At 33.8% G+C, this 27,956-nt stretch overlaps 3 protein-coding genes across 3 annotated transcripts; 1 reads left to right on the top strand and 2 right to left on the bottom strand.

Annotated features, from left to right (window-relative positions):
* Positions 1-86: 86 nt before the first annotated feature.
* LOC132557932 (uncharacterized) lies at positions 87-15,722 on the top strand. The gene is made up of 3 exons (XM_060222462.1): positions 87-158; positions 6,625-6,968; positions 7,475-15,722. The coding sequence occupies exons 2-3, from the start codon at positions 6,759-6,761 to the stop codon at positions 9,047-9,049; spliced, it is 1,785 nt and encodes a 594-aa protein (XP_060078445.1). The 5' UTR covers positions 87-158; positions 6,625-6,758; the 3' UTR covers positions 9,050-15,722.
* Positions 15,723-18,173: 2,451 nt separating this feature from the next.
* LOC132557934 (uncharacterized) lies at positions 18,174-20,872 on the bottom strand. The gene is made up of 4 exons (XM_060222464.1): positions 20,767-20,872; positions 20,288-20,470; positions 19,054-19,305; positions 18,174-18,217 (listed from the first exon to the last, which is right to left on the bottom strand). Exons 1-4 carry the CDS (start codon positions 20,870-20,872, stop codon positions 18,174-18,176), a joined length of 585 nt encoding a protein of 194 aa, XP_060078447.1.
* A 449-nt stretch (positions 20,873-21,321) lies between these two features.
* LOC132557991 (DNA repair protein RAD52 homolog) lies at positions 21,322-25,466 on the bottom strand. Its single transcript, XM_060222521.1, is given in 8 exon segments — positions 21,322-21,392; positions 21,395-21,794; positions 22,043-22,118; positions 22,736-22,854; positions 23,444-23,511; positions 23,931-24,024; positions 24,590-24,691; positions 25,419-25,466. Coding segments are annotated over 8 exon segments (978 nt in total).
* Positions 25,467-27,956: the final 2,490 nt, after the last annotated feature.

Raw genomic sequence — 27,956 nt, 5'->3', positions numbered from 1 at the left:
ACTTTTTTATACAATGCACCAGGGACGTATAAAGAGATGCGAATGCGTTCCGTTTGTGTGTAATTCCTAAATTTGTAAGCACAACCTTAAAACCTCCCAAGATGGCTGCTTTCGTCTGACGTTTCTAAACTTTCTTGCAAAGTTTTTACATTTGCAAGGTGAGTACAGTTTTACTCATCCGTATACAAGACTTTGTGTTTAAAATGAATTCAGTTTTTGTATGCTTATCCAGTCAAATATATCGAATCTTTGGGAGGAGAAGAATAGTCCTCGTAAGTGTGATATTACGTGGGTCTGTCTGTGTTGTCGGCAGTGCCAGTGGGCATATAGCATGCCATACACAGTCTCGCGTACACCGTAGCGCACACATATGCTTCATTGCTTGATAGAGTGTGTTGTTAGCTGGTGCGGTGTATAAGTAGCTGCTGGGGTGCCATCCATTGATGCGATTCCAGTTAGTAATGGGATAGGTCCATTGTAGCTCATTTTATGATTTACGTGCCACACATTCCACATCAATTGTCACAGTTAATGACTAAGTATACAGAGCTATGAGATTACAGCAGACTAGCTAGTAATGCAAGCGTATTATGGCATTTTTTATGAGACAAAACATATTTAACGGATACAATGTCTGATTCAACTTTTTCCTTGAAAATGCTGTCAAAGCACTATTTTTCATCAAATAGGAATTATTTACTCGAATACAAAAGACACAATTTTGTGTATACATAATATAATTCCTTCAAATAGCAGCTAAACAAACACTGGAGCGATGAACTCTATGTTTTCAATTCCATGGTATTTTGTTACCTGATCTGACAACTGATCATACAAGGATACATCTCCAGAAGCATAAAGAGCTTATATTGGTGTTTAAATGACATAATTGACATCTGACATCTTTTAAGATATGGTGTGTGTAGTGAGAGACAGTATATATTATAAGCATTTTCTTAACAATGAATTTAGCTGGCAGAGTTCTTATCATGTCATGAACAATTTCTGTGTGTGTGTGTTTTGTTTTTCCTTTCACTTCAACAAACTGCACATAATCAAACAGGAGGTAAGCCCGATGTTTGCTGTGTTTATATTGTTTATTATACCAAAGATAGTAATTCTCTTTATTATTCTGTTGTTGTCAAATTGTCAACTCTTTTTTTGCATTATATATGATATATATGTTACATAAAGATGAGAAAGTCCAAATAGGTGTCACATGTAACATTTTTTAGAAGATTGAGAATCTTCTTGATGCCTTAGATTTCATGAAAAGACTGAGTTGCATTCTTTTTATCCTTTCATGCATGCTCATTTTCCAGATCATAAATGATTACTTTTTTTTTTGGAGAAATTTTATTTTTTTCCCAAGTTATTTTGTACATTACATAAAAACCAGACAGCATACACACTCATTTTCACACACAAAATAGTATGCATATATACATGCTTTATTACCATCATCGTCATAACCCAATGATAACAGAACTTTATCATATCTATAATATTTAGTTTGAGAAGTGTGCTGTCAGCTGTTTTAAACCAATAGACACTACATTCATCAAACTTGACAGATGTTTCTCCAAAAACATACCTGGTAAGAGAAAAAGATCCAACTACACATTGTGTTTGGTAACAGATTTGTTTATAATCAGACCTAGCTAGAGGGTTACTGAATGTAGATACAATTACCTGGTATTATATAGGTATAGAAAAATAATACAAAGTATAAGCTGATTAATATACATGTCCTAAATCAGTTCTATACATGTAAATAGAGATTGTTTTGGGTTTTAGCCAAGTATGTGCATGATAAAGTTTTTTTTCTTAGTTAAAGTAACAGTAAACCCAGCTTGATCAGTCTCTGAGAAGATGAGGTTTCAAAATGCCTTTGGTCTAGATAATTCTTCCATCATTCTCTGTATTTTTTGTCACAAATAATTTCTCGTAAATAATTGAATTCAAACACTTTCACAAATTACAAATGATTTCACCACTTCCATATTTGTAGATCATCAAGCCACTATTAATGGTCATCATTAAAGGTCACCAGTAATGACATTTTTCAGCTCTTTAGAGTTTTGGCATAAACATCAAATGGGTAATACCATGAATTAATTTTTACCTCTCGGTGCAGTTAAATCCAAATCCATTTGACCGTAGGTTGGTTTGATTACCTGTCCATCTTTAATCTTTTCTAGTCACATATGGAAATCTCCTGTTTCTTAAGTCTGTGGCATCATTTTTGATATATATATAAATTTGCCAGCAGGTCCTGGCTGGTATAAACACATTAGAATTCTCTTATGTGACATTTTTTTCATATTGACATCTCTTTCTTGTCTTATCTGGCCTGGGTGGACATTGTGTGTGTGGTGGACATTGTGTGTGTTAAGTCACCTAGCTATCGGGTGTCAGGACTAGGTACAGGTTCAAACTGGTGTTATTTATCCGTATATTTTCCCACCTAGCAGGGTGAGGGAGTAGATGTAGTGTTATCAGAAACCCTGATGTTATTCAATATATATTTTTATGTACAATGATTATTTATCTTACATCTCTGACACAATAGTTTAATGTTGCATGTTTATTGTGTGATTTGAGTATAAAACCTCTTGGCATTATAAGATATATGTTTACATGTTCATTGTGTGATTGAGTAATTAACCTCTAGACTGTAGGATATAAATGTTTGCAAGTTTTGTTGTGTGACATATGAGGGTTGGTGATGGTGAACAGTACATATGTCATTGCATACATACAGGTTAGTTGATCTGCAGGGTTTTTCAATTTAGTTCATCATATACAAAGTTAAGCTGTGCTCTTGCAGGCATATCACCTGTGACAATGGTTTTTATGGGCTTGGACGAGACGTACCCAGATTCATCACAATACCACTTTGATAGTGCAATACCTATAGATGTATTATCGTTTTCTCTACACATATCAATTACAGAACTGATATGTTGTTTTTTTCACTCATTCTTCTGATGATTCCTTTAACTCTATCTTTTCAGTAGTTACAACTGGAGTATCTAAAAAATATCATGATATTATAAAAGTTTGATTAATTTTTGGACAATTTTGCCTAAAATACCATGGGATACAACAGTATAAAAGTAATCCCAGCCCTTGTAATGTAATAATATGCAGTTGTGAATGTGCTCATGTCATGTTCCTGTTTACAAAAATAACAATTGAATCAACATTTTTCATAACAAATTCACTTAGATTCTTTAAAAAAAAGCCCAAACAAACAATTTATTGTCAAAGACATCCTCTAAACTTTATCTCTCATTTGAGCTGCAAACAGTAAATAGTAATACAGAACATTTTCAAAATATCAAAAATGAACATACAATACTGGAAGTCCCTTGGATATCTGCCTTCAAATTCCTAGTCTTCTCCAAATTGCATGTGCAAATCTTGTGTAGACAATGTATCTGTACCGATATGGTGTCAAACTACATTTATATATCATGTAACATGTCTTAATGCTGAGAGACATATGGGTTTTATTTTAAAGGTGACCATGCACAGGTCATATTATATCTTACATATTTTAAACATGTATATTATGTTCTGTGTATGCATGTATGTATAGCCTGATGTGCACAATATTACTGTCACTACTGTGTCTCACTACTGGCCAGAGGTCATTGAACTTGTTACTCCAAAATGACCTAGCTATAATCTTCCTTAGCTAGGCTCAATTTATATCATGCATGGATTTCAATATTATGTATATGATAGCAGTGTTTAGATCATTTCATTGTTTACTTGCCCTGAAGATAATCAAATAGAAGTTTCAAAGATTATATCATTGCTTTGTTTATCTACAGTTGCAATCACAGACTGCAACTTTTTCTGTCCTACCTTGAAGACCAAACCAGTGTTAGACAAGAGGGGAACAAGAAAAAAATTGCAAAACATCAAAAAATAAAGAGTGATATTGTCTTCACTATACTGAAATTGTTGCTTACATTGTAGATATGCAATATACAAATAGAAGATAAAACAAATTAAATTTGCTTTACTTTTCATGTACATTTGCAATCCCTGACCATCGTTCTTTTTGGTGCTAAACCTGCTTATTTAATTAACTTTGAATTAATGTATATAGCCTTCATAAAAACTACTAATGGAAATGTTTCAAAGGAAGAAATAACATTCAACATTGGCTTCATTCCCAGTAGATAATCCAGTAATCTTCACTAACAGTAGATAATCCAGTCACTGCCATTCCCAGAAGATATTCCAGTAACCCACATTCTCAGCAGATAATTCAGTCACCTTCATTCCCACTAAATAATTCAGTCACATTCATTTCCAGTAGATAATTCAGTCACATTAATTCCCAGAAGATAATTCAGTCACTCCAGTCACCTTCATTTCCAGAAGATGATCCAGTCACTTTCATTCCCAGCAGATAATCCAGTCATATCTATTAAATAATTCAGTTGCCTCCTTTCCTTTTAGATAATGTGTCCAAATCTCAATTTAAATTATTTCATATTGAGATCAAGTTCCCAAGATTTGCAATATACTCCTGAAAATTTCCATGATAGTTCCCAATATTTCTAGAAAAGTGGCAAAAATTCCCAATCCCAAACCAATGAAAAAAAAACCCTGATAGGTTTTAGATAATAAAAGAACTTGAATTAAAATGCCAAGTCTCTATGCAGATTTCATTCCAAGCAAATGTTCACATTTTTCAATAACTACCAAATAAGATATGGGAAAAGATACCAAAGTCCCTTGCCATTTTTCATTTTATTGTGATAAGTCACTCAGAGTGTATAAACATATCATTACCCAAAAGCACTAATGTTTAGTGCTGTTTCCAGTTGCTGGAGGCTAATGATAATTGGCAGTGGCTGATCAAAAGCAGGATGTCTCTATGATGAACCTTGTTAGGCTAATGGAATCCATATACAGAGTACACCAGTAAATTGTAGGACTATATACATACCTATATAGTGTCATCAATTACTAACAGTATCCACGTGCACTGAGCTCCCTTTGAGGTCAAATATATATGGTTAAAGTGCCAATCTCCGACAAAATTGATACTAACACATTTAACATTGTCCATTGTAATGAATTTTCTTAATTTTCTTCAAAGGATGAACTCAGTATTCTGTATTAGAATTTTCTTTTGTAAAATTTTGATTGATGGAATAAAAAGAAAACATAATTGTATTATCATTTACTAAAGATCTATATCTATAGAATTCTAATCTTACTGTTTTTTTTTTATTGGAATGCAAGGGAGATTGGTTTGCTTACCAGGTAACAAAACATAGATAATTAAAAAGATAGAAGTTATATTACCTAGCTGGTAGACATTTCAAGTTTAACGCCTCATTCCAACCTCCAACACCCGATCCCCTTACCCCTCCTCCCCGAGGATCCCCATCATCCTATGTGCACAGTATAGAGTATTCCTTTGGTCCTTGTTGAGAATTTTGATACCTAATATCAGTATTGTATATGTGTACTTCCATTCATGACAGTACAACTTTATGTAGCTTGAACTGAAGTTCTCTACTGCAGTTTCACACGACGTGTGTTTTATAACTGAAGCTCTGAGTTTCACACAACTTGTATTTGACACTAGTAGTTACTTTATTGTACAACACAGAGCAGCTAACATATGTTGCACTATATTAGTTCAGCATGGCGCAGGAATGACTCAGAGTTTCAGTGGAGGATGTCACAAGTAATATATTTGTTAAGGTGGCTAAATAAGTATCCACACCATGTGTAATTTCTATTGTGTTCCTTTCATCTAAACCCAGTACACTTGTAGTGTGCATTGTGTTTCAGTTCATTTGTGAAGAATTGCAAATATGGAAGTGTTTTAGTGTACACGGAAAGCTTGTTGACTCAATCAGTTCCAAAGATGCAAGATTTGCATACTTAAGCAAATTGTTGTGTCATTTCATGATATTTTCCTATAACTGGAATATAGACCAGCACATGATTTATGTTAAAAGGAAGTCCATTTTAGCTTGCTATTGATGTTGGATTAGTGTGTAAGATGGAATGTTAGGTGATATGGTTACACAGCTGATGTAGTTATTTCTTGTTCGGCCTTGTATACTAGGTGTTATAGATTGTGAACTTGAGGCTTGGACATCAGGGCAAATTTAGTCTAAATTAAAAAAAAAAACTCTCTGTCACCTCTAATTTGATTTAATGTGTATTGATTTGAAGGTTCAACATTTGGATTACCTGTTATATATTTGTTAGGAAATGAGAGTGATTTCTTATTGTTCTTGATAACTCGTATGAAAATTAACTCACTTAAACAATGCTATTTCTTTTTAGTGATTTTGATCCAAATTACTTACTTATGTCAACTATGTGGTGGGGTCATTATCCTGCAACTTATGTCATTCTTCTGTTGACATATGTATACATAAAGCATATTTTCCAATTTAAAACAAAACATTTTACAGCTATGGTATTTGAGATGATTTTTCGTAGCAGGTTGAACCATTTATAAATTTTGATTTTAAGGCCTTAGATGTATAGATCTATAAGACTACATGTATCAGTTACAATCTATACTTCACTGCAATCAAGCCTTTTTTAAATACTTTTTCATATTTTTTTCAGATTCCATCCTAGAACATTGGAAGCTACTTCTGAGTTCAGTTTCGTTTCTTTTTCGAATCTAAGAAATAAGATTGGTTTATACCAAGCTAACTGTAAGAAAATAAATTGAATTGTAAAACCAACAATCATCCAAGATGGCTGACGATCCTGGACACAAAGCTATGTTGTATTTTTTGGAGATCCTAATGCACAGCAATGCTCCATTGACCATCAGTCAGCTGGCCGGCCGCTTTGGCAGCCGTAACTTTACAGCCGAGATGAGACAGTCAGCTGGGGGCAATGAAACTGGACTGAAGAAGTTCCTTCAGAAATATCCGTCCTTGTTTAGTGTAAACGGAAACCTAGTAAGTAGATTATAGAAGTCTTATTGTCAGCTTAATGACAAATTAACACATTGAAGTTTTGTGTATTTTCATTTGGGAAAATGAAATTTTATTTCTTGTCTTATAGAAACCATTTGCAGAAAAGAAACCAAAGTTTTGTTAATTTTACAAATACCTGAAAAGTTTAATTCTGAAAATTAGTATTTATGTACCATCTTGTGCACTACATACGTCAGTGTTAGTATGCTCCATACTGGTCATATGTCTGATTAAGGTGACCATGTAGTCATCAAAACATCACACTCTAATCATCTACTGGTTGTGTTATAAGAACTTCTATTCTCTTTCTTTCTTTAATAACTAACTTCTAAAAAAGCAGTGGTAATTAACAAAAAGAGTTATGAAAAGGATCTTCAAATCCCCATTGTATACAGTTTGTTAATTTATGTAAAATCCAAAAATATGATAACATTGTAATACTGCAATTTCTTCTTTAAAAAAAAACCAAATTGTCATTACTTTATCAGATAAGTCTTAATGACGGAACTGCCAACCTTGGGAGAAATTTTCGAGAAAGCAGCCCTGCATCAACATCATCAGGCCCAAGTGCACCAGAGGTTTCTACAGAAACAGAAGCTGTGCAATTTTTTCGAGCGAAACTGCTGAAGAGGGGTGAAAAATGGATGCCGATCAAAAGCCTGGCAGGACATCTTTCTCAGGCACCTTTGGAAATCAGAGAATGTGTTGGACCACAGAACGAATTTCGAGAATGGCTTTTGCGGCATCCATTGATTTTTGAGTTAAAAGGCGATAATGCCTGTTTAAAAGACAACATCACATATAGTGCTGTGAATCCAAACTCCGAGCCTTTAGAGGATATGAACTTTAACAACAGATACAGTGCAAATTTATCATATTTGGAGAAAGATACATATCCTACACAGCATACACCAAAACTAAAGAGGAGGCCAAAGTCGCTCGAAGTGTTTGAGCCCAAATCTCCAGTCATGTCACCACGTTCCCCTATGAAACAGTTGCCCACACCAAGTCCCCGAACAGGACCTACCACCATGACTGCTAATGAGTATAAGGCCGTGATGTTTATCAAGGGAATCATAGAGAAGAAAGGTGACATGAAACTTGGAAGTTTGGTCAACCATTTTGGCCAGGCACCTGAAAGCCTACGCAACACTGTGGGGTGGAGTAAACAAGAACTCCAACATTTTCTTGTTGACCACTCCAATATATTCATCATTGGTGAGAACGAGATGGTGTCAGTGATAAAAAGTGCTCGTCTCAATGTCATCATCACAGGAAGTCGACCTCCTGCTAGTCCAAAACCTACCGTCACAAATCGTAAAGGACGTATATATCACGTCGCAAAATTGTGGGGTATCATCGACTTGGGAAGACATGAGCACGTCTTTATTGACAGATCAATATTTGGCAAACATGTTGATGATCTACATAAGATCTTGTGTGTGGGAGAGATGGCTTGTTTTGATGCTATCCCTGCACCCAAGGGAAGTAGAGCAAGATGGAGAGCCACAAAGATCTGGAAAGAACACGAGTCAATAGAAGATCTTATTGAGCGTGTGGCGACCCGCCTGCAGTTGCCTATAGATGGGGTCCCCTATAAGGAACCGCCAAGCCCTATAGCTAACATTGACGAGGAAATGAGGGGGATTATTCCGGAGCTAAATGATGCCAACATTAACGTCCCAGTGACTCCAGTCAATGTTGGTGGTATAAAATATGCCTTCACTGATGCAGCTCCAAGTGGGACTGGTGTTGTGCCTGTGTGGAATTTTAAACACACTGAGCTGGATGCCATGAAGGATGTTGATGACCTTGACCTTAGTGATGACTCCGACAACCAGACGCTCTCTATGGTTGCCGAGAGATATTACATGAACAGGTCTGTTCTCGGAGATAGTCCCCGGGATGAGAAGACATTGAAAGAAGTAAAGAAGACAAAAGTCACAAATGGAATCTCGGATGAAAAATCATCGTTGACTAAGAAAGGAATGGTTGATGCTGGTTGTCAGACAATCGTGACTGGAGAAGTTCTGGCAACTCAGCTATTCCATGAAGAAATGTGAAAAATTGGACATCTTGCAAATCTATCTCTTTGTGACATTTCAGACAGGTGGGAAATTAATTTAATATTGTTATGTAAACTTTAAAAAAGGATTTACATACAAATGTAATCATTCTAACACATTTCTATATATAGATACTTATAACCAGTTTGCCGAAGTTAGCATTTATGAAAATTGTTCCATATACATTTAACATGCTTTGAAAATTATTGGTAGAAACATTTCATAAGCTCATGGTAATTTTTGTCAAAAAAGAACCCTGTAAGTAATCATTTTGGCCCATATTTAAAAGAAAAGGAACTGCTTTTTTATACCACTGAGATTATTCATAGAAGACGTCAGTCTTGGAGCATTATGGTTTATAGGCACCCACATATATTTACATAGGTACAATTGATAACGCTATACTTTTCATACTTATCATTGGAGAGTTCTAGATATGATATATCTGGTAGATATAAAGACCATGATGTTTCTGCATGTAATGTTTCAAGATGTGCTTAATTTAAACTTATTAAGTATGAGTAGAAACATAAGTAAGTGAGTAAAGTACTTCAAGAGAAAGAGATGGCAACTAGCCAGCATTTAGAGGCCACTTTTATTGGAAACCTATTTAAACTTTAAGAAATTGAGTACAAAGATTTTCTAGGTTAATGTTTTTTTTCTTGACATTTATATATATTATAAGCATAGCAAATTCACAAAAAATGTATTTGCTGGAAAAATGAATTTTTTTTAATGCTGCAGAAATCAAAGAAATAGGGCTTTTAAAAAGTTATCACATTATACCTGAATTTGACTGCTGATCATGATATGGTCATGCAGCAGTATATGTTCATTATTTGCAGTATTATGTGCTCAATGGGAATGTTTCAATCATTTTCTGCAATTGCATTGTACCACTTAGCAAACAACTTTTAAGTCAACAAGTCACTGAATTTCACACTGAATTGTGTAGGCTATTCCAAACATCTTTGACTTGCCAAGTGTTTCCTTATTCATGCTGTCTTGATATCTATGTGTTACAAAAAAAAACTAATACCAAAAAATTGAAGATTTTCTGTCAGAAATATTATTAGTAGCCATAAAACATTATTTTGATTTCTAAAAAGTACTTGACAAGTTGAGAAAGTACAAAGAAATACCATGTTTAATAACAATTTTAAATGTAATTGCAGAAAGGTAACTCATTGAAGATTAAAAGACAACCGACCATAAAGCATTTGCGTAATTTAATTTACACATGTGATAGTAACATTGAAGAGATACTTTTAAAATATATTCTTGATCGTGTATTTTTTATTGACTATGCAATGATTGGTTATACAATGTAAGGCCTGACCTTTGACCTTTCTTATTAGTTTATTAATTTAATGATCTTACATTTATCATAAAATGACCTGTCACATTCTATCAAAATGTCACTTTCATTTTAGCTATAATTAAAAATAATTTATAAGCTCATTAGCCAGTATTTAAAAAAATTGTGTATGAAGATATCTTAATAAATTTTTGTTGGGTAGGTCACTATTATCTGGGAAAAAGTTATTCATAAAGTTTACATGAAAACATCTATATCTTAGTAACTTGTGTACCTCAAACCTCAGACTTTATTCCAAATTACACAGGTTTTTATGGTCATTCAACTAATCAGATGAAAGGAAAATTGTAATTGCTCCTTTCTGAATTATAAATGTTTTTTTTTACAATGGATTTTGTGTAGAAGTATAAACAAGATCTACACACTCCCAGACTTTGTACAGTAAGATGGATATCCTTAATTATCTTTTTGGTAAATTAATTTTTTTGCCAAAGAGAATGGTATTTCAGACAACAATAAGATAAACAGGTTTTTCGCTGCCTTTATGTTATGACTGTTGCCCACATATGAAGGAGCACACTGAGGACAGGGTACTTGATGATGTATTTGTATCATGTCACTACTTGTATTTTATCACTGAATACATGTGGGTACAGATTTTTGTACATGTACCCTCTTAAAGGATTTTTTTTTCACTGATGATATCTAGACTTTTGTGACACTGTGTATCTGATATGATGCACACATGTTTTTTATTTATCCCTACATTTGACTGGGGATGTTCTGGTCACATAATTGGGAATGTATTGCTCATGTGGCTGGAAATGTTATGGCCGCATGATTGAGTGTTCTGGTTTTGTGACTTAAAATGATCTGGTCATATGACTGGGATTGTTTTGGTCATGTGATATAAAATGATCAGGTCCCATGACTGGGATTGTTCTGGTCATGTGATTCAGAATGATGTCACATGTCCAGGATTACCCTGGTCATGTGATTCAGAATGATGTGGTCACATGATCCAGATATAATCAAAATACACAGCTTAGCAATTGAAGAATAAATCAATTTTCGTGTGGAGTTTGAGAAAATTTTGGCCAATGTTGAATCATTTGGCATACGGGTAGTTATTTTTCATTTTCAAAAAAACAGTGTGACATTAAATAAGGAAAATCAACTGATCACCACACTCATTAGAAACATTGATGTTGGCTGAGGTCTCGTCAAATGCCTGTTATAGAACTATATCATATGAAGTAAAGGGTGAAGAACTAGGTAACAGATCCAAAGAAGTACTTACTTGGTCAGTGGGCATGATGTCTTTAGTGACATTTGGTATGTTGCTGAGTTACCCGTATAAATTATTGTGGATGTATATTATTTATAAACAACATCTAATTAAGTGTTTAGTACTGTAAGTAAATTTTAAGTAGATGAGTATGTCACATAGCCCATGTCATTGTTCCCAACATGTTCAGGGTTTTACAAGAATTTAGTTGTGATAAAGCAAAATGGTATTATACTTGGTACAACAACAAAGTGTAACACTTTATGTTGCTGTAGTGAACTTCACACGGAACTATTGTTTGTTTTTGTTATTGTCAAAACACATGACCGTTTGATTTCTCAAGGGTACAAAGGACGTGTGACATTCTATATAAACATATAGAAATCAACTGGCATCACCAAATTACATTGGTTGAAATTTTGTACTTTTCTCTCCTGAAATGAATCTATTTTCTACACAGAGAATGATGACAATATATATGTTATTCTTGTATGAAGTGCTGATAAACAGCTATAAAAGGCTGCTTGTTACTTTATATTTACTAGAATCTTCTTTCTGAAAAAAGTTCTTTAATGGTTCGTGGAGAAAAAAATATTCCAGATTATGAAAGAACATGAAAAAAAGCTCCAGAAATTCAAGAAGGGAGATAACTTTTATTAAGAAGGGAGATAACTGATAGCTGTTAGCCTATTAGCTAAAATATTCTTATGGAAGCTCTTACTTGTGTCAGGAGATAAGACTTTATTACTACTCCAGTAACAATATCCACATTTTGGTTGAGGAATATATATATATGTGTTTATTTTTAAAGATATAAATAATTCTTAATATATTTACTTGCATGTCAATAACTATGATAATTTTATTGATTTTTTTTTTCACATTTATTAATTTTAATCACATAGATATTTATTCAATGATAAATAACCATACCAAATATACCATGCTATACTACACTGTTTTACTTACGATGTAGATAGACACCCAACACATGCAGGCATATGTACAATGTATACATTTTGTAAAATTTTAATAGACTAAGTAAGTTTGGTGCTTGAATTTTCTGTACTTAATAAATCTTAACCTCAACTGTGGCATGTTGATGTATCTGGATGCCTCAGCTATTTTACTACATGTATATGTATGAGGCTTGCATTTTAATATGTAAAATGTACACACACAAATATTGAGGAGAAGCTTGGTAATGGAAAATCTGCCTCGTGCTGAAGTTGTGTTTCATATGGATTAGCTATTAAAGCTATGGCATTTGTGAGTTTATTAAATCATATGACTTAGGAAACACAATCTTTCACTCTATAGACCAAAAATAAGTGGATGGATGATTCACGACTTCAGATTATGAATATTGTTTGTAAACTTAAGATCAAAGTCATGTTTGTTTTGATACCTGAAGTTTGGAAAGTTTAAAGGAAAGGTGTGTGATGTTTGTGTGTTGTGTATTTTCAACTTTTCCTTGCTTTCAAGTCAATCTTTTTTTTAACTCCGATGATCATTACTACCTCACTTTGAACAGCTTTTAAGTGAAGTTAATGTAACAATGCATTTATCTTCATAGATTTAAAAAAAAAAGTAAAAAAAAAATGGTGAATAGTTTATAGTCATACTCAAGGATATTTTTTTTTATACAAGATTGGAGGAAAGTGAGTCATATTAGAACTGCAATGTGTTCGGTTACAATATACACATAAATCGTGAAAGAGAATTTGTTTGTTGAAAACGTTTTTGCCTGGATTAGAGACTTTATTGCCATATGTAACTTGGAAATATTCCAGTTCAGAATGGAAATATCTCATGACTGTATTGTTATTGTTATCAGCTGGTAACCAACATTGATATTGTATATTCATTATGTTTCAGTAACCTTTTTCTGATAACATGTTTCACTCATCAACACTTGATCACATTTATTTTCTTACAGAGAAAGTGTTCAACTTCCTTTGACATCAAAGTCGGCACTATAAATAATGTGGAATTATTTTTCCTTTACATTTTAATGACACATGAACTACAATGTATAGTATTTTGTTTATTTCTGAAATGAAAAAAGGCAAAATTGAAAATAGATATGCAGAATCACAAGATTTGAATTGAAATAGTGGCAAATCTCTGGTGCTTTGGATTTTAACAAGATCTAATTTATAACATTCACAAAAGTTGTCTCCCTTCCATATGATTCCCTATTGAAACTAACTTTTAGAGTTATACAAAATGTTAAACATTTGGTCGCTGTGGATTTCATGGAACTATCTAAATATCAGTAGGAAACTATTGGGTTTAATGGTGTTATTTATTGTTTTGTGATATCAAATGCACAAGTTTGCAATTTGAGTTGAGCTGTGCATGACAAAGGACATACATGACTAAAATGTCTAAATGCTTATGTGATATTTTTATTTATATATATATCTGTTTAATGTTTCACTACGCTTAAATTTATTTCAGTTCTGTTCTGCTAGTCAGTGTTGAAGTTTAGAACCGTAACCTTGTTTTGTAGATGTGAACAGCTGTTACATTTAATATCAGTATCTGGTTTTCATTTTTATCTATTCAACTGCCAGCATACAAAGGAGGATTACCCGAATAAAGTCTAATAATAAGTTGACCGAAAATATTCACTTTTTGCTTTTTTAACCAAAACCAGTATGCATAACATTGGTTTACATTGTACACTTTTTTGCATACATAAAGAAGAAACCTGTTTAATCTGACCATAATTCTTTAAAACTGTTCTGATAAGACAGGTTTTACTGTACTCTGATGTCTACTTATGATGTACACTTATTGCCTTTTGTATATGTGGTACAACTGTATAAATTGTTTTTATGATTGAATGTTTTCAAAGACCACCACAAATTGACATGTCATTTAAGTTCAAGCCATATTTTTGTTATAAAAGCCACAATATGAAAAATCACATTAAAAAGCAAAGAAAAAATTAGATTTACATGTATAATAGTGCTGTATGTTTTGTATTGTTTTTCATAAAGGATTTTTCATAAAACTTTAAAAAATTGATATTTTATTTGCCTTGGAATGTTTCATCTGATGTTGAAGATGTGAATTTTCTTTATAAAACATTGCAATGATCTTCTTTCAACAGGAAATAGTTGGACTATCAGTTGAGAAGTAACACCAATATGATTAAATTGTTTCCAACCTTATGACTGTTTTGAAACTTGTTTCAGTAAGAATACTGAAAAGATGCAAATTTTTGGAAGGGGACATTTTATATCATTGAAAAACTTATGAAATAGAATGCGGCTTGTTGAGATAGCTTGTTCTTAAATATGTCTGAGTATGGTATGTGTAGTGAAGGCATTCTCTTGCCATTGTGTTATTACCAGACACATCTTTTTGGTTATTGTCCAGTCTTGAATGTCCTCTAGATTTGTAGTGCAATGACCTGAAGATTTCAAATATTTGCTTAAATTTCCAAAGTGCAATCTCCTGTGTTTCGTTTGTTGAAGTTTGTAGCAGTTGTTCTCAGTAGGAAGTTCTCTGAAAAATCATGCACACCTCAAAGCCTTTACCAAATCATGTAGGTGATATTCTTTGGTGTGAAAGGGCTGTAGATTTATATGTATGTAACATTGTTATCATCATAACCGATTCCCATGTTGGCATCTTTTATCATGAATTTAAGAATAGAAGTATTTCTAGTAGAGTTCAAGATGTATATCAATATCATCAAGTCATTTTGATAAAGGATATTGTAAATTTGAATTATTCAGAAGCATGTTTAAGGGAATGTCTTTCCTTGAAATACTGAAAAGCAGTGTGTATTCTTCAGCTCGCTCATTGAAAACATTTTTGTATTAGGGGTTGTGTATGGCCTTTTAATCACAGTATTCATTTTTCCTGTGTGTAAAACAGGCTTGGCCACTGATGTAAAGTAAGAACACAGCCATCTATCTATATATATAAATATATATACATATACCTTTTATGGAAATGGTGTATTATGCCAATGTAGCATGCGTAAAAAGAAAAACACAGAAAAAAGGATAAAAGACAAAAAATGCAATAAAAACGTGGAAAACAAATTCTGTGTCTGTCATTTTTATACAAATAATTTGTTACACAGTAATGTGTAGTCTGTTATTTTCTGTTGTAATGAGATGTGTCTAAGATGAATTTACATCTAGATCGTGAAATTCCATTTGTTAAAACATAATTCAACCATTTTGTTAGAAAATCTTGAATGTTTTCACCCATGAAAATTAACAGATTTAAACATAAATGAAGGTTACCAATACCTGAAAATGTGACATTAACAAAGAGGAATCCTAACACTATCAAATGATTATTCCTCCTGTATTTGTGCCTCATACGCTCATATGTGTAATTCTTTGTTGTATAGATAGGTGAATGAATCTCTGTATCATTCAACACTGGAAACCCACATCTATAAATTAAGAATGATAAATCTAGTGTTTTGTGTTCAAAGATTAATAACAATCTCCAGATTACCAAATCAAATGTGACAACCTGTTGACCATTTTTCCACAACCTCACTTGGATCTTTATGACCAACAGTACTATAGCTGTGCATATGTTCCAAGGTTAACACATTTGACCCTTGTGACCTTGACTGTGGGTCAAGGTCATTTCTTTATGCAAACTTTCTTGGGCTTCATAATAGGAACATACTGGCCAAATATGATTCTATGCTTTTCGATATTTGAGAAGAAATTGTTTAACCAATTTATTTGACACCTGTGACCTTGCAGATTGGTGAAGGTCATTTCTTTTAGCAAACTTTGTAGGACACCAAAAGAGGAACATAGTAGCCTTATATAATGATTCTAGACCTTCCGATATTTGAGAAGTTGTTTAAAGGTTTAAACACATTTGACTTCTGCAACCTTGAATATGGGTCAAGGTCATTTCTTTTTGCAAACTTTGTTGGGCTTCATCAAAGGAACCTTCCAGCCAAATATGATAACTCTATGCTTTTCAGTATTTCAGAAGAAGTTGTTTAAATGAAAAGTTGATGGACACAAGACGGACAGACGACGGACGCCGTGGTATGGCATAACCTCACTTGGCCCTTTGGGCCAGGTCAGCTAAAAATTGACATTGGTAAAACATGGGACCAAGAAGAGTGGTGGGGATTAAACTTTCTCTCTCTTTACAAAATGTCAGTATATCCACTCTTGACGCAAACCAGTACTTGATCAGTCAGTGTAGAGCATGACATTAAATGATACTGTGGTAAATTTTAACTGTTCTCAATGATACTCTATGGTAAATTCGAACTTCTCAATGATACTCAGGGGTAAATTTGAACTGTTCTTAAGATATGACATTGAATCATGTAAGGGCAGAACAGGTCTGACAGGACAGATATGAGCTGACATAAGTATCACTATTTACTTTCTCCCTCTACATTAAATGGCAAGGATATAAAAAAATAAATTAAAACTTTTTCTTCATGTAGAGGACTTTAATTATACTGCAAACAAGTGTATATAATTCCAACAAATTCATGATGACAAATATAAACAATTAAATATTATAATACAATACTTCTTATTTACACTATTTCATCGGAGTTCTTAAAATGAATTCACTAGATACTGTAGCTGCATTTATAAATAGGCTATCGAGAATAATTACACCACAAATATGAACATACAGTTCAATGGATTGTCCACGATAGGTTTTTATGGTAATAATATCAACAATTTCTTAAAACAATTAACATCAATCATTCACTAAAAACAAATGCTGTAGCTATTTGGTAACAAGCCCAGGTCTGTTAATAAGCCCACCCATAAATTTTAACTCTTGTTCAGCAGAGTAATGAGGAAATGCTATTCATCTTTCTAATCATTCTTTGATTAACACACCTGATTTTAAGTAAAAAGGAATGTATTTCCCCCTGGGCTTATTCCAGGATGAGTATAGTATACAGGATTTGCTCTTTCAATATACATGTACAATTTATATTTTCAAATTGCAAGAAAAAAAAACATACACACACACATACACACATACCCCAACACATCCAAGCTTGGTTAACCATAAGGAGTTCCCTACTTCATGTTTGTGATGAACTTGGTATCAATTCAACAGATCTCAAAGACAACATGAGAGATGTTTCTGATTTATATAAGAATGTAAATGCAGCCATATTACAAAGTATATATCATAATGAATATATTACAATGAATATATTGCAAAGTATATATTACAATGAATTTATTACAATGTGTATATTACAAAGTATATAATGCAATGCATATATTACAATGTAGATTTTACAATGAGTATGAATGAATCAATCTGAATAAATCTGTAGAGGGAAGGATAAGTTCTGTTTTATTTTCCTGAAAATATTGCACTCTTGTTCATACTACCCCAGGCCAGCAAACAAACACAACAGGAACTTCCTCTAATAGAACTTGCCATTTACCACCATTGTATACATGTCCAATCCAACCTATTCCAAATGTCTGTATGGTGGAATATGAAAAGTTTTAATGACGATGTCATACATCAACTCTCCGTCTTTTCTGGACTGCATTGTAATCATCTGTAAGTAAATGTAGTCACAAGTAAATTTCCGATGATATCAGTTACATGACCATTGGGTGATACAAGGGCTATTTGTGGTATTTAGGTGTATTTAGTCTTATTGTACCAATTGCACAATCCACAATTAAGATATGCATTGTGAAACTGACATTCTAGTATACAAGATTAAAAGCAAACTAGAACTGTCACAAGGATGGCTGACTAATACCCCTACTTCCCAATTAACAATAGATTTGGAGAGATTGTCCAAACAAGATTCCTCAAAAAGGTCTTCATTTGTCACCATGGCAACCAAATGGAAACAATTGTTTTTCTTGATATCATTGTATATGTCATCCTCCTAAACCTTTTTTTACCAATTTTCAACTTAGTCAGATAATATCTCTATTTCGACCAATCAGAAGCCTTCAAAGTGGTTCCATGGTAACAGTTTTGAACACCAAATATGTCAAAATATAGGCTATAATTAGCTGTAGCATTTGATCAACTTTACATGAAAAGTGAAGGGCACAACTATATATAAAGGATGTAGCATGCAAAGTTTGAAAAATATTGCTTCAGATACATTGGACAAAATATTCAAAACTGATGAATGGTCAGACAGGGTGATTCCAATATACCATATCCACTTCATTGCAAGGGATATAATGATGACTAACCAAACTAAAACATCAGATTCAATGTCTCCTTGTTTTGCTCAATAATAAATAAGTCCACCTTGAATTTAGATAAATACAAACTGGGGTAAATCTTGGGTAAATGGTAAATTACCTTATTGGCTTTGGTAGACCGCAGAGATCTACCTTTGAGGTAAGGAAGACAGTATGGACATACCTGGGGGATTTTGTCCAGGCATCTTCCTAGGTAGTGCAGCCTTTGTAACAGGGTAGTGCCTGTTGAGAGTGACATCTTTTGGAGTACCCTGTTCTGTGTTACCTGTCTGTTTACTTGGTGTCCGAGCCTTCCTGTTGTTGCTATAAATTGTGCGACTTTTGTTTAAACTTTTCACTTCCTTCCCTGTATTAGTCCCTTCCATAGGTTCTATATTCTCCAAATCCAAGGACTGACTCCATATTTCAGCATCTTCTACATAAAAAAAAAAACCCAGATAGATTCAGAAGTGAAATTTCATGTTTTCAAAATATGGTTAAATACTGTTTGTATTTCTTTTGTAGCCTTGTGTCATTATGGAATAAAAAGTATTTCTCATAAAATCATTGCATTTAGAGAGACTAAACAGATGTATGCAGGTATATTTAAACATACTATAGAAAAAGGGCACACACAATGGAATCACATTATGAAACCCTCGCAGAAATACCTGTGTTTACAGTACATTCATAACATGAAATTAAATGTGGACTATGGTATGAAATGTTAAGTATATAGTGGTATGTAGCAGTGCTCTGATTAACTTCAGCGTGGTTGATTCTTTGTTGTCTTCAACTATACTATCCAAGTAAATAAGAAATTTAATCCTAAGAAACAAGCTAAACACATAACATGTAACTTAATGATTTATGTATGACATAAATACACAATAAATGCCCTGATAATTTTTATATGACACAAAAACACACAATAAATACCATAATTATTTTTATATGACACAAACACACACACTAAATACCCTAATAGTTTTTATGACACAAAAACACACAATAAATTCCTATTTTCACCTTCAACATCCTACAGAAATTCCTCTTTCATTGACCAATTGCTGTCTCAAAATTCATTGTTCCTGAACAAAGGGAATAACTTGACAGACCAAGAGAAATTTTGATAAAAGCCACCATTGAACATAGTATCTACAGTTATGGACTAATGACATCACAAAGAGCTGGATAATATCCCTATGGCAGAGTCACAGTGCCCTCGGAAATGTAATATACACCTATTTCTTGTTGATTCAATAATTGCAAAATGGAACCAATTATCTAGTATGAACAGTTTACATTGTACACCAGGAGACACATGTCTTCACTATGATTAAGTAATCCTCTTCTTTCTAACCCTGATTTAAACTACAAAATTATATTTAAATGCATTTTTGTGTGATTAAACTGACCAAAATTGCCATCCTCAATCAGCAGCTGGTCTTTGTTGTCATTATCTGGCTGGTCTGAGTTACTCTGTGGACGTGCAGTGTTTCCAAGCTGACCTCTACGTTTTCCTATGTTGGGTTTGGGGCTGGATGTGCTGATGGGAGGCCCCAAGGGGTAAGCAGGAGTGGACGCTGCCATAGGAGGGCCTACAACCAGAGAAGCTAAATAACAGCTAGATATATATATAACCTTAAAATACTTTATTTTAAGATAATCTTCCAAAACATCAATTAGTAAATCAAGGTAAACAGTGACTTTCAGTAAGATAATTTTAATGATTAAAAGTTAATGTTTGAACAAGAAGCTATTAGAAGAACCAAAATATTAACCAGTAGAACATGAACTAAAACAATATGTCTGCCTCCCTTCAATAAAAGGGAATGACATAAAAAAAAAAAAAAACATAAATTGTAAATGGACCAGTGTGTGATGCATAACCTACCTATGTTATTAAGTGTTGTTTGGTCTGATGACTGGACCTGATTCTTCAACTTTTGCTGGAATTCTATTTGCTTCTGTCTTTGACGATGTATTCTTTCATTCCGCATTTTCTCATCATCTTTACTATAACATAATTTATATACATTTCCATCATCAAGTGGCGATTATGACATGAATTTCCAGTCTCTCTAACCATGTACATACAGAGTAACTGACATGCATTAAAACAAGTTGAATAAGCCATTAGTGTATCCATACAGTGAAGTAAGATTTTTCTACCAAATTACGTTTGAAAAAATGATATCAATGTATGAAAGATTATTTACCATAAAATTTTGCGTGTAAATGATTTACACCAAGAATATCCCTTTATATTCCTAGAAACCATAGGTTATGTAAGTTTTGCAAATATAACGACACAAATAGCAAGACATTTCTTTGTGGACAACCATGCAATTGAAACTGATTAAAGGAGAGCAACTGAAGACATTAATAGATTTAGATGTACCTGATAGAATATATCATTTATAGTGAAACAATTTTCACAGAAACTCACTTATCTCCATACTGAGGGTCCACTAACTGTACAGAGAGTGTCCTCCTGTGACTGGTCGAGGACTGACCAGACGATTCTCCACTAGGGGGCAGGAGAGGGGTCTTATTTTGATTGGCAGGTAGGGAGCCCCGACGTGTGGACACCTGGTGTACTGATGAAGCCTGGGATGTATTAGTTTCAGGACCCGCAAACACAAGTTCAGCTGGGGTCCATTCAGATTTGGTGGATCGTCCAGAGTTTGTGTTAGATGGTCCACTGTGTGTAGTTGCCTCCCTTGAACTGCCTGTAGTGCTGTGGGTTGTTTCTCTTGTGTCTGCACTAATACCTGAGTCAGCTTGGGGGTGTAACGGCGTGACGGTTCCCCATGTTCTTTTACCCTGGTCCATCCCTATACGTCCACTTCTCCGAACTTTACTGATATCTACATCAATATCTGTGTGTTTCATGTGGGCTATTTCATAGGCCTGGGGTGTCTGGAAAACATTGAGCTTACAGATATAGAAGACCTTTCCCAAATAGCCATGGCATATGATATTGAAAAAAAAAAAAAAAAAATTCTGACAGTCAGTAACAAAATATTGGCGGTAGCGACTACATGCTCCTCCAAAAAGTTTTGGGGAGCATAAAAATAAAACTTCCTTTACCTAGCTGAGCACATTATCTGATCTACAGACATACAAGTAAATTGAACAAACACTAGACATCCAATCATATCACTTACTGGTTTTGGGGCTTTGTTGATACATTTTAAGTAGTCCTTGTCTCCAAGACAGTTTCCAAGAGAATTTCCAAAACTCCTAAACGATAAATAATTCAAAAGAGAGACTGCATCAAATAAAAATTACACTGAATAACATTCAAATATTCATCAATTCCTCCTCGCTAACATCAAACACCAATAAATTTTGCGGTAAAAAGTCCATATCTGGTATTAAACCCATCCATATCTTGTGTTGTGTAGCAAGATTAGAAGCAAATGCGTTTCACTGTTCAGTAAGAAGCCTGATTAAAGGTATCTGATACCTGCGTTTTTTGTCCTTTAATAAGTCTAACCCCTTCTTAAAAGGTGTTTGATACCTGCACTTTTTGTACTTTAATAAGTCTAGCCCCTTCTTAAAAGATGTTTGATACCTAAAATTTTTTGTACTATTATAAGCCTAAACCCTTATTAAAGGTGCTTGATTCCTGGGCTTATTGTCCTGTAATAAGCTTAATATTTTCAGGACATCAGTCACAGTTAGACAGACTTATTTCAGTACTTCAGAGCTCTTTGAGGTAATAAGTCATATTAAGATACCTTAAAAGATTTACTTTAGAGCCATTTTCAGGCCATCAGCCACATTTCAATAAATAGTTAGAGATACAGAGTCCTTTTGAGGTCATCACTCACATTTAGATAATTTTTAAGACTTACTTCAGAGCCCTTTTCAGGCCATCAGTCACAGCTTCCTTTCTTGCTTTCTCTATGGACAGAGCTTTAGATTTCATACCTTCACTCACTCCATAGCCGATATCCTCATGGTAAACACCATCCTAGTTTAAAGATCATATAAATATCAATTGCATTACCACCCCATTGCCAAAGTAATAACACCTGCTACATCAATGTCATTACACATGTAATTTAACCTAGTGGGACTGTAATTGGCTGAGAGTTCCCTTTGTTTCAATTTTAGTGGCGTAACATTTAGGTGTCATGTACATGGTGATATCACCACAGAGTGATATGGAGTGAGAATGACGCCAATTTAGGTTTGATATCATTAAATATTGTTTTCATGAATATCTGCAAAAATATCAATATTATATGATAAACAGTATCTTGCACTCATTTCCATTTAAAATTTATGAAACTCATCACAAAATATTTATACCATGAAGAATATATATACTGAAATGATATGACAAAACAAAATGCCATGACTGTTACATACAAACAAATAATGTGCCAAGATATAGAAAATCTTTATATTTGTATAATGTCATATTCAATATCGATATTAGCTGCAATTGTATGCCCATATAAGGATATCAGTGGTACATAATAATAACCAAGCTTGGTAGCCAACAAGGTTTTGAGATTCTAGCACCTTTACACTACAGGTATCCTTGTTAGACTCACCTTTAGTTTTACTTTTACAAATGCACTGACACCTACATAGAATCTGCCATTGTAGTGATCAACAAAATCTGTAAATAGATATATACAAGCCTGCTGTATATATAGATGATACACTGAAGACGGCATACCTAGTGTGCCGAAACTAGTCAACTAATAAAGTTACAGAAGATCTTCATTGGCGTTGTCTGGTCCTGGTCACCTATTTTATTAGGTGATACACTTGTTCATAGATAACATAATCTAACAGTAGGCATTGTAAATATACAACAGCTAATGAAAGCAAAACAATTATTTATCTATCATCCAATCGTTTCATATGTATATAGCAGTATATAGTTAGGATCCAGATCTTTTAGAATATAATGGATGGTCATTGTATGACATATAAGAAATTAAATCAAATTTACTGATGAAAAATTAAGTACTTTTGTTCATTAAATTTTCTCTCAAAATGAATGGGCTGGTTACTGAGACCAACACTACCTACCAACAGTCTGGTTAGTAATTGTGTGTGACCAACCGTTAAAACCAAACGTCTCATTGGCCAGGTTGATCAGTCTCCAACCCTCTATGTAGGCAAGCTAAAATATCAGGAAACAGATTTACAGCCTAACAGTATTGGGTATAGTACCATCAATTAGTATCTTAATTTTTAGATAAATTTTCTGAAGTTCTGTTCTGTTCTGAACCTAAACTGAAAATATTTTATTTGTGTACGTGTAAATTGTGTATTTTCAAAATATGTTCATGTAGTAAGCATAAGCTTAAGTGATCCAAAGATCTTACACTAAGTAATCAAATGTATCATCACAGAATTAAGGTAGATATCAAAGTTTGTTATTATACGGCCAATACAACCACTGTGATCACCATGCAAAGAAAATGAAATTGAGAGGAAATAAAAGATCATATCAGCTGAAATAATCCTTTTTGAATAGTTATCAGAAGTATGACATTTCTGTCTCTGAGATTTCTTAAGAATGGCAAACATGTAGCTGTTGTATTTAATAAACCCATCCATCAATGATTTTTTTTTCCCAAAATCTAACAAAAATGATAATAATTATCAGGTAACACCCACCCGTCAAGGATCTTTCCTCAAAATCCAATATGAACTACTGAAGTAGACTAGTACATATACCATACCCTCTGACCACCAGCTCCAACACGCTGACTAATAAACTCAGGACCCAGTCTTTGGCGAAGTGCGTTCTGTACGGCTTGATACTCTTCAGTGGAAAAATCTCTCTGTTGAAATAAAATTTGTTCATCATTGAAGAATGGAATCACTACTTCACGGTTGCAAAAACGTGATTGTATTATTTAAATTTTCCTTATTTTTTATTCATACATACAAGGGTATATTTGTGTACCAAGACCATATGAAACATCAATGTTGTTCTAGTCTATCACTAAAATATTTTGTTGCATTTGTGCATATGACTGTGTATGATATTAAAGACTACACTTGAGTATACTGATTACACACAGCTGTAACTCTTGCAAATGCAGGACTATTGCCATAGGCGGGTGCTATCAAATCTGATAATCATTTTAAAACAGTACGTATATTGGTGTTTTTATCATAACAAATCTGGGATTAATTACAGGTCCTTGAATACATATGCTATTTTTACAGCGATTGTCATTTGTTCTTGTTGGCAGAACGTTAGAATCCTGCGATACGACGTGAACTGCACATATTAAATCTAAATTTGAACAAATGACGCCAAGGCATATATCAACATGCGCACACTAAAAACATATAGGACATAAATTTATTGATATTTAATATTTATATCCAAAACCGCTTCTTATGGCTGAAGGAAAGTACAAACAGTGCAAAGCAAACATGATACAGATACAGATGAAAGAAAGTCGCAAGAATATTATAGTCTGCCACTAGATATATCTCGAATCAAATGATAGGTTAGTGGGCCTTAATGAAATATTTCGAAACAGGCTATTGTCGTACCTGCCCAAAACCAGAGGGACTACTGTCCTCTTCTTTAGTAGATGTCATAGCTCGTCATATGATGATGAAGTGCAAAATCATTTAACACATCAGAAATTGCAATCAAACAAAGCCGCCTATTTCGATCGGTGATACTAAGTACAGCCCGGTACCGCCCGGAATAGCCCGGTTCGTCCGTATTGCCCGACAGTCCGACACCGCCCGGTACCGTCCGGGAACTATATGTTGGTCAAACGGGCTTTTATTTGCACCCATATCAAGTTCAGATTGTCTTATATGCAAAATAGTAGCAACATCAATGTAATAGTCAAAATATGGTGCGAAATTATCCGAAATTGAGTTATAGGTTTTTAGAAATCAGTGATGTTCCAAGAATTCGCCATAAATCTTCATTTTTTTTTTTTTTTTGCAATACTTTAGGATCTTCCATGGACTCTGGTCTATTCGACCATTATGTCCGCAATTATTTATCAGTTCCATCATTTGTACTGTTTACGTGACAGCTTCCTGTGTTGTTTATGTCCGCGTTGTGGTTGTATTTTATGTTCTTGTCTTTCCAAAATTTATCTGATCTTGTTTCAAAACATTCAATAGTATTTGCTTGCACCAATGATTCTGGTAGATTATTCCAATTATCTCACTGTTCTGTAAGTGAAGCTGAACTTACTCACATTTGTGTTGCAGCACTGTTATGTGCTTTAAGAGTGTGTCCCCTTGTGGATGTACTCCTTGTTTTGGTGAAAAATTCGTCAGTTACGCATTTCTACGTATTGTGACGTCGGCGTTGGGAAAACCGCCATGTCGCCCTTATAAATTTGGAGAAATTGCTGAACAACTTTTGTTCTCATTAAATTTTGATTTGGTAAATATTTCTTATGCTTTTTGCGATTTGAAAATACAAGGCATTTGTTCGAACATCTTCAATTGATGACGTCTTGTGCACGGTGTACGTAAATGTCTATTCGCGGGTCCAATTTGTATTCCACATATTCATAAAGAACGAGATATTTCACTCGAATTCATTACAAGGATACCCGGCTCAGCATTTTATCAAATGCACTTGCATAGCATGCTTAATACGTTTCCACACCTGCTAACGTCACGCCTCTTCTATCTTTCGGTATCTCCAACTATTCCTTCGGTTGCTGGGCGTCGGCGCAATCGGATGTACGTATTTACAGTTGTCAAATAGAAACTAGTTAGGTTGACAATTGTGCATTAGTGATGTTGTATATTTTTCGTATGCGCATGTGCGACTGTTTTCCTTGACTCTGTAGGATTTCGCGTAGATGCATTAAAACGAAAATAATTATGAACTTTGTCTCGAGTTTCATTTCCGCGCCACACCGACAAGTAAATTAACAAAGAAGTATCATCTTACAACAAATTAAACCGAAAATTGAAAATTATATACATGAACAATGAATTACCTTTAATCTGCATTCATGAGTAATGTGAATGCCAACTGTGAAATTCAATTTGAAGATTTATCATTTATCTATGAGGGATACATATAATGATGGTTGTCAGAAAAATATCTAGGGGAACGAGGTTTATATCTAACAATAAATAGCAATAACGGATATCAGAGATAAAGACAGTTATGATATAATAATTCACCCATTGGTTTTGCCCCATCAAAGAGCTTAAGTGACAGAGCTTTAATTTGGAAATATTAAAAATATCCAACCTATAGGCATGTATGACATTGGTATGCTTTCAGATCCAAAGCGTTACAGACCTTGTGGGCCTCTTGTTTTTGTACACATTCTATAAAGCCTGATGCTTTCTGCTGATGATGCGACATAATAACGTATATTTTCTTTTTTCGATATATATTCATTTACAGAGCTTTTACGAGGAGATTTTAATAACATTTACATCAATACCAAAAAATAAAGATCGCACTTGGACATATATGCGTGAAAAGTTTTAAAATATACGTCAGTGTTATAAACTTTTAAAATTTATTTCTTTTACAATTGCGAAACAAGTTTTGTCAACTTATACTTATCACTCTTGTTGGCCCGGATGTAAGCGCGCGAGGGGTCTTATTGTGGGAGGTAACCGGAATACCCCAGGGAAATCCACGTGGAATCGAACACCGGTCGGCTACGTGAAAGGCGAGTGCGTTACCACTGCGCCATCCGACCACCCAGTCAGTGTTACATATCTACGCTCCGTATACTCATGTACACGGTTATACCGAGTGCTTTGATCACCGACACATATTTCTACGTAAAGTATATGTTCATCAGGGATAATATTCATATTAAAAAAAAACTGAGATATTTGATTTTATAAAATACTTTAGTTACACAGTACATTTAATCCCGAGCTAAAATTAGATGAACATTGTAAAAATTATTTTTTTCAAATAACGATAATAAAATATTGTCCTTTTGCCTTTGTACCTCACTGAATTAACATATTTCTAAAAATAGGGTTCCATTCATAATAATGAATATGCATGTCATCAAATATAAACAAATCATAAGTTTTAATCACATAGCTTTAAATATTGTCACAAGAATAGTG

The sequence above is a fragment of the Ylistrum balloti genome, unplaced genomic scaffold (assembly GCF_031769215.1).
Source record: "Ylistrum balloti isolate Yb309-2 unplaced genomic scaffold, AGI_CSIRO_Ybal_v1 Utg370742, whole genome shotgun sequence".
NCBI classification, from domain to species: domain Eukaryota; kingdom Metazoa; phylum Mollusca; class Bivalvia; order Pectinida; family Pectinidae; genus Ylistrum; species Ylistrum balloti.
The sequence above is the reverse complement of the archived record's forward strand: the minus strand, read 5'-3'. Positions and strand labels throughout refer to the sequence as shown.